Genomic DNA, 16,256 nt, shown 5'->3' with positions numbered 1-16,256 from the left:
GATTCCAACTAAATGATAATAATAATGAATTGAATAGCAAGAAAGATTAAGAAATCGGGAAAGGCATTAAGGGGCTACGCTACCTCAGCTCGAATTCAGATTTCACCCGTACTAAATACACATGAGAATTGAGAGCGCTTGGTTGTTCATCGCGCGAATTATATGTATTTTCTCCCCACAAACATTATCAATAGTTATTTTTTAAAAAACGCAACATATAAAATGTTCGTCATACTTATTTCAATTACCATGCTTAATCTCAAGTCCATAACTTCTATATTTACTGAGATATTAAGGTTTTAATACAAAAATAGAGGTAACCTTACGATTTTTTTCTATCGAGAAAATTTTATGGAATCGTGTTTTCGAAACATATGAAAGATAGTTTATGTCCTGAACTATACCATACATAAATTTCAAACTTAAATATTCAGAAGTTTGGAAGATATGGACATTCTGCCGAGTGGAAAATAAGCAATTTGAGGTAGCATACACTCTTAAAGAAAACTGGTTTTAAATTTCTTTTGTAAGCTACTTATATTAGAAATGTGTAATTTTTTTGAGGATGGATGTCTGTGTGTATGTTTGTTACTTACTCTCACGCAAAAACTACTAGACGGATTTTAACGAAACTGTACGTAGATAGCTGGAGACCTAGAATAACACATGGGCTATTTTTTTATCCCGACATTCCCACGCGATCGGAAACGACACGGGTGAAACAGCGTGGCGCAGCTCGTGTTTAAATTTACATTGGTGGATACTAAAATTAAAAAACAATAATTTTAAAATTTTACTTGAAGCTACAGCAAATTGTAAGATGTTAATTGAAATAACATTTCTTATTTTAACAAAACAAAAGAAAAGCAGTTTTAGATGTCCCTATTTTATAAATAAGAAATTAATTGGTACATATAAAAGATTTGTCTATTTCTCAGTCTGCATTGGAACTGGTTACAGTCTGTTTGAGACAAGTATAAACTATGCATAAGTAATCTTTACTGGACTGGTGTATTCTGAAATGGCTCGTTCAAATATACTCTTCAGATTATTCATAATAAAGATAAGATAAAAAAATACTAGAAATAGATAAAAATATATAATATAGATAGGTTTAATCTAGACACACCCCAGCTTTTATTTTTAAAGAAAATAAATTAATCACCTTTTATATTTTATCTTATTTACTATAATATTTAATAAAGCCGAGGATATAATAGGGAGGTAACGTCAACCGAGACATTAGAAATTCTGAGTAACTGATTCTGAGTATTCTGAGAATATTTTGACTAAGTTAAGCTTGCTTATAACACTGGGTACACTACCTAAGTTTATAACATACCTAATGTTAAGATGTAAATTTTTATTTTATTGTTTGATATTTTTGCTACCTTAACTTTCTTTTGTTTTTTTTTTTTAATATGTAAATTTTTATTTTATTGTTTGATATTTTTGCTACCTTCTTTCTTTTGTTTTTTTTTTAATATGTAAATTTTTATTTTATTGTTTGATATTTTTGCTACCTTCTTTCTTTTGTTTTTTTTTTATAGGTACCTGGTATTATTTTTGACTTTCGTTAAATGTCTGTGTTAAGTTTTTATGTAGCCCGCAACTTTGTTTATATTTTTATACCAATCAGCTGTTACCTATAACACAACCATTAAGTTGCTTACTTTAGGAACAGATGACCATATTGTGTATGTTGTAAATATTTATTTATTTATTGAAATTTTCATATTATTCTATATTTTAAATCAAATCAGTTATTTCTGTGATTAGCTTGGTAAACTTAACGAACTTACACAAAAAAAAGTGAAGTAGTTTAATAGGATTGTTAAATAAAATTACACTAATTATACATTAGAATTTAAATTTCCGATTTTATAATTTATACTGGTAACATTAGCATGCAATCACGAGGGCAACGGCATTGCCAACAATGTGCAGGAAATGCATTATGCTTTAATCAATACTTGCATTGAAGTATTATTATAGAAAAAAATGTGCACTGCACATATTTTTAGTTTTTCTCAGATTTTCATATAACGTGTGAACCACGGCAATTTTAAAATTTTCAAATATGTTTTTTGTCAAATAATGCTGTCGTCATTTCATTCGATATCTACACTAATATTTGGTTGCCGTTATGTGGTATTATTTTTGCCAATAGGGAGACAAAAAATTGGAATGATTAGTAACAATAAAATAAATAATAATTAACGGTTTTTGTGTAAACAAAATTTATAACATAAAAAGTGAAATTTTGTATTATGAATAAAGTGTAAAATCTAATGAAAAAAACAAAAACAAATTTGAAGCAATTATGCTGACCGTTACACAACCAACGCTTTGAAGCAATTAAATAACAAAATAAATAATGATCTTTGGTGATCAACGGATATGCCTCATTTATGGGAGATAAGTGTTCAAAAAACTGGTTTTCGATGGACATCTTTTATACTTAAATCCTATCTTATCTATCTTTATAATTATTAAAATAAGTATTATATCCATCAGTTCGATATTTTTTTTTCTATGAAGGCTACTAGCATTCGAAGGGTTCCGAAGGTGTATACCAAAGCACCATAGCCACTGAGACGTGTCCTGTTTCCAGATTAGTATCTGATGAAAGATATTGGCTATATAATCTATTTTGAGATTTGAACTGTAATTAACACGTTAAACGCAGCCTTGATTTTTTAGTTTTTCTGTTTGGGCCATGGAGGACACCATGTAGTCGACACACAATTGTTCCGTTAGTGCCGCGGGGGACATCACATGACGGCGAGCCAGAATCAACTTAAAAAATACGACTTAGAAAAAAAATGTCATATAGTGTAAGGAAAAATAAGTTAGATCTTTAAGAATGGGTATGGTAGTGCAATAAAAACCTATCATAAAATGTTTGTAAATAAGCACTTTTAAGCTGGCCCCATCGACTTAACAAGTGAGGCCCAACTGTTGTCCCCCATGGCGTTCAACGTTTTAACCAAACCATAATATTCCGTGGCTCCCCTTTTCCTTAAGTCCTCAGAGCGCCATAGTGCTTAGAGCTTATATTATGTTAAAGACCTCATCATTATCATCATTACAGCCTGTAAAGTCCACTGCTGGACATAGGCCTCCACAAGTTTACGCCAAAAATAACGTGAACTCATGTGTTTTGCCCATAGTCACCACGCTGGGCAGGCGGGTTGGTGACCGCAGTACTGGCTTTGTCGCACTGAAGATGCTGCTGCCCGTCTTCGGCCTGTGTATTTCAAAGCCAGTAGTTGGATGGTTATCCCGCCACCGGTCGGCTTTTAAGTTCCAAGGTGGTAGCGGAACTGTGTTATCCCTTAGTCGCCGCTTACGATACCCACGGGAAGATAGGGGGTGGCTATATTCTTTAGTACCGTAGCCACACAGTACATACAGTATGCTAAAGCCCTGCTAGTTCATAACTAAACGAACTACATAAGTGTTATAGTCAAAGATAACAAATAATATAAGAGTATAATATATAAATCAGTGTTAAACAAAGTATTATAATCTAAAAAAAAAGAAAGAAAACAAAATCATTCGCACTAATACATATAATTAGTATTGCAATTATAGTATATCACATATCAGTTAGTAAACATAAGGGTTATCAGCAGTTATCAGCGAGAACGCGAACAACACCAAAGTTAATTGTATTTGTATCGACATATACGAGTATATATTATTGACTAGCCCGTTGGCGCGGTTTGTTGTAACTCTGCTTTTTGCTCCGGCGATTGTGGGTTCGATTCCCACCCCGACTTTGTATAATATATAAATATTTATTGTATGTATTGTAAGTATGCATATCGAAAAAAAAAAGTAGCTATACCAGTCGGCTACTGCACAAGCATTAAAGTTGCTTACATAAGAAACAGGCGACCGTGTGTTTATGTTGTAGATATTTATTTGTATACGTCGTAACTTGTTGTATTTTGACAATTGGACGTTGATCCTTAAATTAAAAAAAAAAAACACAAAGCCTTATTTTATATTGATATAGGTTAAGTGGGCAGATTAGGGAAGTAGTTTTGAATGTGAGTGCAAATAGTTTACTTAAAGGATGGAGGTAACATGTGACTGAATGAAGAGAATGGAAGATAATCACAATGAATGGTGTTAATCTAAACATGAATATATAATGAATTATTTATGAAGAAACGAGTGTGCTTTAAACCACACGACTGAAGTAGGACTTTTGCATATTAGGCATGTACTGTGTCTTAGATATACGAAACATGGCTATGAGAGAAAGAAAATGTGTGCTCGCACCTCTCTTTTCCCGCTCGCCTCGCCCGATCACACTTTTCGCAACGCTTTCGTCACACATTCACCAACTTACTCCCCGGAGTCAAGCGTGCGTATAGAACTTTTACAGTATAAATGTTAATAAGCTCTTTAAGCTTTTGTATGTTTGAGTAGAACTAAAAGTACATGTTATGATTTAGTTTCACAACTGCTTAAACATCTCTAAAATCAGTAAGATTTTTTAAAATGAAAGATTATAGAAATTAGTGCTATTTTGTCAATTACATGTTTAAAAAAATTTACTACGCTCCTCACAAATATATTTCAATTGTAATAATTAAAATTAAAAGGTTTTCTTTTCTATATTGTTCAGTTATTTACTGCACAAGATCTATTCATTACAGCCTATACAGTCCACTGCTGGACATAGGCCTCCACAAGTTTACGCCAAAAATAACGTGAACTCGTGTGTTTTGCCCATAGTCACCACGCTGGGCAGGCGGGTTGGTGACCGCAGTACTGGCTTTGTCGCACCGAAGACGCTGCTGCCCGTCTTCGGCCTGTGTATTTCAAAGCCAGCAGTTGGATGGTTATCCCGCCATCGGTCGGCTTCTTAAGTTCCAAGGTGGTTGTGGAACCTTGTTATCCCTTAGTCGCCTCTTACGACACCCACGGGAAGAGAGGGGGTGGCTAAATTCTTTAGTGCCGTAGCCACACAGCACAGCACTGCACAAGATCTAATTATAATGCAATGTCTCCACTTTCATAATACAACTCGTAGTAAGTAAAACGTAATACTATTATAATTATTAGTAAATGTCCAAGATATTGATGAAAATATAAATTATATTACATATTGTATAACTTATTTAACATAAAAGACATACTTTCATAGACAATATAAAAAAATGGAATGACTAAATTATTAGATTACTTTTTACAGACAAGCAAACTTTCACTATTACACTATTATAAATTAAAAATACTTAAAGAGAAAGTTTGTATCAACAAGCTGAAAAACAATGAATGTTTGCTATCAAAAAACGAAGTATTTTATTCGTTATTTTAAATAGATTAAAAGTGAGAACCTTTTTAAAAAACAAGCTTTTATTTGAATGCGCTAAAACGAAGAAAATAAATTTTTCCTTTAAAATGTTTACTGCCTACTTATAAAGTCATCGTATGATTTATATGATATAAAAAAATTGTCGCGAGATTTGAGTTCTCGTATTTCCTTAGTTTAAAAGTTTAATAGTTAAAATCAATCACATAAAGTAATTTAATTTACTTGTTTGCTAGACCAGTAAATCGCGCCGGTATAGATGCTGGTGAAAGTAACGTCAAAATTGGTCACTTTTGTGTTAAAAAAATAAATAAATATGGCAAAGATATTATTTTACATAACAAATCGATATTTCAAAATTATTTATTCGTATCGATATATCGATGTTTACATAGTAAAGTTAAGATAATATTGAAGTACTTTACTCAACAAAAACTTACTATATCAAGGACGAAAAGATTGTGTACGGAAAAGTTTATATCGCCAGCTATAAATACCGCGACTGAATCACTTGGCAGTGTGAGCGAGTCGGATAAATTGTACTTGGTTCGTTTAAATAGAATAGGTGTTTTTTAACAACCTGCTTTTGTAAAGATAACATTGTGTATGTTTTTTTGGCATAGGTTTATCACGACTGTTGACGTCGTTTTATAAATAGTGTTTCTTCAACTCTTTAAAAAGGACGATAATGCAGTGCGCTCTGTGCGTTTATTTTGTTATTGGTTTATCAAGTTGACACGCGTTGGCGCAATGGTTACAGCCATGGATTGTACCCGTTGCGCTGGCGGTTGCGGGTTCGATCCCCGCACATGGCAAACATTTGTATTGGCCATACAGGTGTTTGCCGTAGTCTGGGTGTTTGTGCAGTCCTTGTGGGTCTCCCCACCGTGCCTCGGAGAGCACGTTAAGCCGTCGGTCCCGGTTGTTATCATGTACACCTGATAGCGATCGTTACTCATAGAAGAGTATATATCCGCCAACCCGCATTGGAGCAGCGTGGTGGATTAAGCTCTGATCCTTCTCCTACATGGGGAAATAGGCCTTTGCCCAGTAGTGGGATATTACAGGCTGAAGCGTATCAAGTTTTGTTGCCGATTTCTATAATACTTAGATATCAATACTACCCTGCATACTTGACGTAATTATAAGCCAATGTTAAAAATTATGACGATTCATTCGGTTCATCTACTAAGATATTCAGTAAGTTATAGTGATGTTTGTCACGTTAAAAGTTATTGAAAACACATCTATAGCATATTTACAGTAATCATCTGACATTTGACATTGAAAACATAATTTTTCACAAAGACTTAAAAGGTTTAACTTCTGCAGAAAACTAGTTTAATGCCTTGTAATTACTAAAGTAGCCATTTTCGATAATCACAGACATGATTTGGTCAGTCATGATCTGGAACAGTATGTTTTATATGTAAAACGGTGTATGTATCATTTTTTGTTGTTTATCCTAGCTCCCCATATTGCATGATTGCAAACGACGCGATTCCCGGTGATAATTCACGTAACAGTAAATTTGCAAAGTCAAGCTGAAACAAAGATCTTCATGAAACATTTTCGTAGGACGGCGAAACAAATTCATCAGTGTGTATATCTTCTAATTCAGTAGAAAATTTTAAAGACACCTCGAAAAACACTCTTATACCAAAGAAAGTTCAAATTAAAGACACCAACGAAGATGATGACAACTTCACAGTAAAATAAAAGTTAAAAAACATGGTACGTCTTACTCGAGCAGGCGAGGTCTTTTGAGTCTGTGCGAGAATTATTTTTCTTAATGAAGCTAGAACCGGTTATACATGCAGATTATGTTTAAAACCTGACAAGTAACTTAAGTTGCGTTTGTGTATACAAATATATTAATTTTAATATTATTCAAGACAGTTAAAATTTACCATCGCGAAGTAAATACTATTGTAAAATAGATGGCGAAATGGTATCTATTTTTTGAATATAAATAATGTGATATAACATAGGATTCGCAGCTAAATCCCACCATAATATTATTCTGTCTTTTGGCGGGCATTCTGCCGGGTAATTTACGATACATACTGCAAAACACTCCACCCCTGTAGTGTATTGATTTATAGCCTAAAAGCTTGCACTATAGGCTTCTCTGTCCTACGTCCATCTCGTTCTAGAACATACGACGAAGCTTAAACAGAGGCGCGAGTGTTTTAACCAATCAAAGTAATTGTAGAATTGGCTTTCTAATTTTAACTTCTAGCTAAAAATCTGTGCAATAAGTTTTCGTACAAAATAATATGTAACCGCGTTCAGCGCTTTTAGCTGATTTGTAGAAATTTAAATTTCTTACCTTCCTTTCGACGGAAACTTCACAGACCTCAATAATAACAATTAAAGTTTAAAACTAAATCTAGGTTTAAAATATTTTAATAAATAAATGGCTTTTAAAACGCGCAACGTTTACATTATGAGTTTTTTCATGCAATGCAGTGACTAAAGGAATCTTTCGTTTAATATACGAACGTCCATATCAAAACATCGATACCATATCGACTGAGACTTGCAAGTGGTGACATAAATTCGTGTCATGTTGCAAATTAATTTATTATTAACTGCAACCTACGACTTATCAGAAATTTAATATTAAGACTGATTTTGTCCTCTGTGTAGGTTGCTGAAGTAAGTTTCTTATACGCTTTTTTTTTTTTTTTTTTGGTGTTTATATCAATGTTTTAAACTGATGAAACCAGTTTAACGTGCGGCATTTTTTACTCCAAAAATATAAACAGCAGTAGGCATTTTAATTGACTTTTAAAAGGGACAAGGTTTCTCAAATCGCCTTTTTTATTATGTACTTGTACATTTTTGTGTCGGTAAATGTGAAATGAATGAACTCGTCAAATTTGAAATCATAATTATTTTTTTAGATTAATAAGTCATTCCGAGTGCGTTATTCGCATTGTTCCGATATTACAACATGTTATGGAGATTATCTATTGCAAATAAATATTATTCTATGTAAATTAACTTTAATATTTATTATAATATTAGTTTAACTTGTTATATGTGTTGATGCTGATAGTCAATAGTATTTGGAAATACACATTTCAAGCACAAAATTAATTATGTCAAGGAGAAAATACTAATAAATAGAAGAAAAACAATCGGAAGATAAGCGTAATCGCATAAAAACCTGTTTATTAAATCATTAGTTGCAGTTTATTTTTATTAATTTTGTTGTTGATTATTGTTGGAACACTAAAATAAAAGCAATTAATTAAAATATCAAATTAGGTTCGGATTAAGACATCACTTAATTTAATGAAGTAATACACAAATAGATTAAATTATTCCGCATATATTTCGCGAAATGTAATTTAAAAAGGTTAAAACGGTTTGTCCCTACAAATTAAATTTAGAATTCCAATGAAATTATTCCGGTTTACAAGTTCCCCCCAATCTTACCGCGTTTAATAAGAAAGGAAAGACGTTATTTAAAAGATATAACTGAATTTATATGAAACGAGTTGTAATAACTTGAGTACGGTTTTACGCGAACAATATGACGATTTTAATACATTCATAGCTCCCCCTATCCCGTCGCACGCTTACAATAAGAGTGTAGACTGCGTACAAGGGGATATAGAGAATTTAGCATTGGAAGCGTTACAGCCCCCTCATGGGCTATAGCGTGCCGAAAATGTTAAAACATTTTTTTTGAATTATCTTCTTTACATAGATTTTTTAAATATTTCTTGGCATATTCGGTTTTACACATCGCTAACGTATTTTTACAGCCTTTACTACAATCGTAACTAAATAAACAGTTTTCCTTTTCGTAATATTTAATATATAAAATATAGAAATATGAGAGTTGCATAATTTCAATTATTCTTGATAGTTTTTTTTTTATACGTGTTAATTATTATTTAATTTTCATTATCATCTACCTATTTAATAAAAATAATATATCTGTCAGCTGGCTTAACGTCATTAGATTTCCGGTGACGTACAAGCCGATTCATTATTATATTACGAATAATTGTGACTTGAATGACAATCGTGAATGTAATACGATAGAAAAAAATACGTCTACAAACCAGATATTAACACACTATATGTTAAGAGTAGCAATTAAGATGATAGACTTAAGAAATACAGGCAAACTATACATATCCTATCCTTACATGCCTGTCTCATATCCTACTGGTTTTTTAATCTGTTAAAAACACGAAGTAAAGCATAAAACCAGTTCAACCATCAAAGAGAGCAGCAAACCGTAAAACTTGTTTTAAAACTTGCTTTTAAAATATTACCGACACATAACTAAACATTGAAATTTATCACAAAATGCCGTAATTCAAAGTAGTACAAAAATAAAGCTTGTGACTAAATTAGATCTAGGTCGATACTGCATGTGTTGTGATTATTGGAAGTGCTAATCTCGGAATCATTTTAAAACGGTTTTTTCTTGTAAATAATTGTATTTGCATTTCGTAGCCAGGTATCCGTATTACTAGAATTATTTAACGTGTGAAAATTTTTATACTTTCATTAGGAACATAATTTATTTATTTATTTAATTAGAACCACCAACAGAATTGCATGTTAAAAAAAATTACAATTAGATATATGCAAAGGTATTAAGTTTATACATATAATTCCTCTTAAAGGTAGTTACAGCATGCGCTTTAGACAATTGAGTCATCAGCATCAAAAGATTTTAAACATATGGGATTTAAATTTAAAAAAATACATACAAAATAAAGAACTAAATACATAACTATTACTAATTAATTAATTTAGGGCATACAAGTAATTTTGTAGCTATTATAAAATAAATGTTAAATGATAGCTTTCAAGTTTTAATTGTTATAATTAACAAACTTGTTATATAATAAATTCTTGTTACAGATACAGCATGCAGGAGCAAGCAACATGCATACACTGGCCCAGTCGGCCCAACCACAATTATTAGGTAAGTTAATTGTATAAAGTAATTAATGGTACATAACCAAATCTACGTAATTCAGTAGTTTCGTACATTGCCATATTAGGGATGTTTTGTGTATCTTTCTATTGACCAAGTTACCGGTACAGTTGTACGATGTCTTTGTGTCACCAATTAGTGTCAACGCTCGGGTTCAAGATGTCTGTCTGACTCACTTGTGTTGATGAGTTCTGGAACTGGTAATAAAAGTTTGATTCAGTAGGATGTCGATTCATAATCAAATGAGCGTCAATTGTCAAGAACCGTCAACTAGCTCTATTTTACACGAGTACGAAATTAGGCCACCGCGTCAACTTCATCTACGAGAACTAAATGTCATTACCAGCCAGTGGGTCGCTTGTATTACGGATAATACACTAAAATTGAAAAGAAATTGAGTATTACGTTATGAAGTTCAAATAATTTTAAAAAGCTTATGTACTAGCTATATTGAAGATGAGGAATTTTGTATGAGACAAGTGATGAAACACATGCGATGTGCTTTAACAGATTGTCAGTGTTGATACACGCATGCTGCCTTCCTTCTGATGTCTCATACAATAGTATCTTTATTTCTTATTAATTTCTTAGTATTTAAAGGTAAAATTGTTTATGTTCTAACGAATATCCTTATAAGTACGCAATAAAAATGCTAACAAACAATATATTATGTACAATATTCTGGTTTAGTACATGTACGAGCAAAAAAATTATATGAATACATTTAGATAATTGATGTAGTTACCTACGAGTAGTTATAACTTGTTGTTTTATGTTTGTATGATGAGAATAAAACGTGTTTTTGTGCTATTCTGTAAAATAAAAACTAGAACATTTTTTAAACACGCTTATCTAGTATTATTCTCTAGTCTTGGCTTGATTTCATTTATTTCGCCATAATTCCGTTTGAAGAATATATATAAAGGATATAATATAAGACACCTATGCGTGTTATTTCGCTATATAACAGATTTGTATTGTAAATCGAGTACAAGTGTATTTAATCTAATAAAATTAACACAGCTTAAACCCGAAGTCATGATTATTGTTGCATTATATGCAAATGTTAATTGTTGTTTTTATAGCCTGTAAATATTGAAATCCAGTCATCGCGGGCTTTATAACTTAACAATCAGAATAGGTTGATGCTTAAAATTTTCATAAAATGCACCGTCATTACTGCTACAGCGACATAAAATTATCACAGCTAAATAATACTGTTTTCAAGCAGTATTGTGTTCCTGTAGGTGAGTAAGGTGACCAGAGCTCCTGGGGGGATTGGGGATTGGGTCGGCAACGCGCTTGCGATGCTTCTGGTGTTGCAGGCGTCTATAAGCTACGGTAATCGCTTACCATCAGGTGAGCCGTACGCTTGTTTGCCGACCTAGTGACATAAAAAAAAAGAAAAAAATAAAGGTATTCCTCATAACAAAGGGTTTTTTTGCTCGGTCAATGCTCTTTGTTATGCCACTCGCATCTAAACTTTGTTTATAATCGTACAAAAGATGTAACATATCACGATAAGGACAAATTATTAAACGTCAAAGTCTGTAATACGATACAACGAAGTATTTGTTTTATAGTATATTTTCGAAATACATAAATAACGCATGCGGAGTGGGCGTCGAGGTCGCGATGCGCTCACGTTAACTTAGGTCAGTTACGATAAACAAGGCACTCCTACAACCTAAACAATACTCTAAGGATATCAATATTTCTGTTTTGTCTTGTGTCTAATAGTTTTGTAGTACACGAGTTGGTTCTAGTTCTAGATTTTGAACTGTTCATTTATATAGTTTAGTGGTCGCCCTGTGGTCGATATTCGACCATAATTAATTTAAATTATAAGTTTGAACATTATTAAGGCTCTGTTATCAAAGATTTATTCTTCTATAACAATAAACATGGAGATTACAGCTAGAGTCTATAAGTTATTCGTAATCGAATGTCTATTCAAGTACTACAAAACTACTTTTCAACTGTCGTTTTACAATGTATTATTACGGTGTACTTTGATGAATTAATTATAGTTAATGATAAGCTAGCTATTTATTGATTTGTAATGTGCGACTAGATTTATCGCGTGTAGATTATATTTTTGATTTCTTTTAATGTTATTTGTTCTAAAATTTGATTAAGATCGTATATCTTTTATTTTACGAGTATAGTAACTGAATAAAGCTAAAGAGCTTACTTTGTTGTTATTTTTGTAAAACAAATTAAGAATATGCTAGGCTGCACAAAAAAAAAGATTAGTAACCCTGGGAGAAACCACGCTGTTTGTCTAAATATGTTATAAAATATGTAACTTTCCGTTTTTTCTGTTTAGGAGCGACAGCGATGCTGTCAGTGAGCGGTTTCGGGCGAGGCCCGACTCGCGCCACCTCGCCAGCTGTCATCAACTATCTCAAGCCGAACACGGTGCAGTATGCGCCCAAACAACAGCAGCAAGTGCCGCCTCGGCTTAAGGTAATTTATTATACCTATAATTTTATTTATACAACTAGCAGACCCGGCAAATGCTGTTTTGCCATAATGTGAACATTTATGATTTTATTTTTCAATGCCAAATCATAATAAAATTAAAAATAAAATAGTTAAAATTAAAAAAAATCTTTTAGGGTGGAGCACTCAAATAATTAAGAAATATAAAAAAAAATTACGACCGATTCTCAGATCTACCAAATATGCACAAAAATATTTAACAAGAATCGGTCTAGTTGTTTCAGAGGAGTTTGGCCCTTGACACTGTGACAAGAGGATTTTATACATATTAGACGGATCAACTGATGGTAAGCGATTACCGCACCATATCAACGCCTGCGATACCAGAAGCATCGCAAGTGCGTAGCTCCAGGAGCCAGGAGTCCAGGAGCTCTGTACTTACCTAACCTCAGGAAAACGAGACTGACATTTTACGTCGACTGGACTGACGGATTATATTGAGAAAATGATTAAAAATATCTGTTACAAAACGTCGTCTAAATACGAGAACAGTAGTTAGGTCTTTGACCTATTTTCAAATAGAAAAAAGCGCTGTACCTAAAATAAACGTGATGAAAATAAAATTTCAATAACAGCGTTACATTTACCAGCTCCCAATTGTTTCAATATTTAATAATAAATACTTTTTTTGTTAGTAAAGTTTGACTTAATAACTTGTGTGGTCTCACATCATACAAGATGTTACTTCTTGGACACTAAAATAAGTACAATGTATTACTTATACATTATATCAGTACCCCATCAACAATATACTTTGACATCCAAGGTTATGTTACGAATTCGTTAAAGAAAGAAGACTTGTTCTAAATTTTAACAGACATCGCAGGCCGACGTTTGTCTGTGTTTGTTGACTTTTAATATTTCTAGTCATACATACCTGTGTGTGAAAAAAATATATCGAACGTAATCATTACGTTCTATCTTAATTATCTGCAAGTTTATCTTAGGTAGGTGACGATATGCTGCCGCAAAGGTCCACAGTACTGGCTAATGGCTGGTTGCACTGGGTTCGATACCCGCTCATGGCAAACATTTGTATAGGCCATACAGATGCTTGCCACGCACTATCCGTGTGTGTGTGGCGTGTGAATGCGGTTGTTTATTTATTATTTATTGTAACAACATATTTGATACTTCTTTTCATTTCCCAGTTGGTACCGCAACAAGCACCGCTACCGATCCCCGGTCGTCAATCCCCCGGCCTGGCTGCGCCGCTGGCAGCGCAACCGCCTGGCCAATTCCAGAGATTAAAAGTCGAAGATGCATTATCTTATCTCGACCAAGTCAAGTATAAGTTCAACACTCAACCGCAGGTCTACAACGATTTTCTGGACATCATGAAGGAGTTCAAGAGTCAAACGTGAGTTTATTAAACCAGAGCTAATGATTAAGGATTGTTATCAATATAATAAAGTTCACTATAACTTCATTTTAATTAACAATTAACACTACCCATATTTCATAAATCTAATATTAACAATTGAGATAAGAAACTGTTTTCCCATTTGAGGATAACACTAATAATTATGACGGTATCCAACGATAAAAGTTTTTGATTAATTATAAATGTTTTTACCAATGAAAAATTTGGAGCCAAAACAAGTCGTTAATGGCCCATTACTTATCTCTCTGTTAGTCTATTCGAAACGATTACTAGGATCAATATCCAAAACTGGTGGAATCGGCCCTAACTTACCAAAATATTAACATATCCATGAATGATGAAAACAATTACCGTTTGAGAGCGATGAAAAACAATAATGGCTGCTTTTTTAACTGACTACCATAGTAAATATTGGCATAACCATAATAATAACGACAAACTCATAACATTTGACCATGTAGTGTCGATTGCAGGATCGACACGCCGGGCGTCATCACGCGGGTGTCGAACCTGTTTAAAGGACATCCAGAACTGATTGTCGGTTTCAACACATTTCTACCTCCCGGATACAAGATCGAAGTGCAGAGTAATGGACAGGTATGTTTTTTTTTTTATTATGATACTATTAGACAACCAATATAAATGTACAGTTGATGTTTCTAGATAAATGAAAATAAGTATTTTTTTTTAATTATAATAAAATAATATTAAAAGAAAGTAAGTTGAAAACAAATATGTATGTTTTAGGCTTAATATACAAATGTCACAAAGATATTAAAGCTAAAATTATTTATGTAATAGTATGAAAAGAAATAATATTATTACTACTTCAAAACAGAATAGAATAATAGTGATATATTGGTTATAATGAAACATTTTTTTTTTAGGATTTTATCGCGGTTTATTAAGTTTAGATTCCCGACGTTTCGGATACTATACAGCAACCATGATCACGGGAGTCTTCCCGTCCGTCAGGTCCATCGATTAAATTTGAAAAAGTTGTTTCATTATAATTTAACTGAGGCAGGGCACAGCAGGGATTTCCTGCTCAAAATATGGAGCAGCCCGACTGGGCTTATAGACGCCTGCAACACCAGAAGCATCGCAAGCGCGTTGCCGACCCAATCCCCAATCCCCCCAGGAGCTCTGGTCACCTTACTCACCAACAGGAACACAACACTGCTTGAAAACAGTATTATTTAGCTGTGATCTTGTCCTACTGTGCCCTACCTCAGTTAACCGTTCCTACCTTATGAACAGACGACCATGTGTGTTATTTATTATTATTATAAACTTAAAATCATTTATTTGTCTAAAATGAGGGGTTGAGATAGTTTCAGTCTGTAACAACGTGTTATACCACAGGTGTCCGTGTCTATGCCGTCGCCGACTGGCGCTGGTTGCGGTGTGGGCGTGGGCGTGGGCGGTGTGGGAGGTAGTGTAGGCGTCAGCGGCGGCGTGGGCGTGGGCGGAGGCCCTGTGCTCCTGGGCGTGCACCATGCGCCTCCGCAGTCGCAGCTTGTCCATCTGTTACCTGTGCCGCAGTGAGTTCTCTTTCTCTGTCTTACACATACACACAAAGTGACACTTTCATATAATATTGTATTTAGATTGTTGTTACTGTGTTTTTACATGAATTTTCAGTAGTAGTTAAATGTTGCGTTCCTAGTCAGTGTATTAAAATAAAAATAATATGAAAGAAAAAAAAACATTTAATTAGTTTTGTCTAAAACTGTATCTTCATATTTTTGACGACGCGTCAGCGCAGCGGTCACAAAACTGGCTGTTGCGCTGGCGGTCGCGGGCTCGATCCCTGCTCACGACAGACGTTTGTATTGGCCATATAGATGTTATTCGTGCTCTGGGCGTTCGTGCTGGTGTGGCACAGGAGAAAATTCTACTAGGAACGTCGAGTGTGTAGCATACATTTATTTATTTAAAACCAATATACAGTGGCGATATCGTTCACATTACAATATATTGATGGCTCCTAAGTATACTGAGTCAAGTCTACTTTTAATAATTTTATTTTTTTGTTACATAAATAGATAGGAAATGAAGTA

At 33.5% G+C, this 16,256-nt stretch overlaps 1 protein-coding gene across 1 annotated transcript in view; it reads left to right on the top strand.

Annotated features, from left to right (window-relative positions):
- The window catches only part of LOC123667697, a 62,142-nt gene that overhangs the window by 3,585 nt on the left and 42,301 nt on the right, over nt 1-16,256 (top strand). Inside the window, exons 3-7 of the mRNA XM_045601538.1 lie at nt 10,229-10,292; nt 12,634-12,841; nt 13,783-14,169; nt 14,667-14,790; nt 15,559-15,737. Coding sequence (XP_045457494.1) covers nt 10,229-10,292; nt 12,634-12,841; nt 13,783-14,169; nt 14,667-14,790; nt 15,559-15,737 — 962 coding nt within the window. The remainder of the gene's footprint in view (nt 1-10,228; nt 10,293-12,633; nt 12,842-13,782; nt 14,170-14,666; nt 14,791-15,558; nt 15,738-16,256) is intronic.

The sequence above is a fragment of the Melitaea cinxia genome, chromosome 29 (assembly GCF_905220565.1).
Source record: "Melitaea cinxia chromosome 29, ilMelCinx1.1, whole genome shotgun sequence".
NCBI lineage: Eukaryota > Metazoa > Arthropoda > Insecta > Lepidoptera > Nymphalidae > Melitaea > Melitaea cinxia.
The sequence above is the reverse complement of the archived record's forward strand: the minus strand, read 5'-3'. Positions and strand labels throughout refer to the sequence as shown.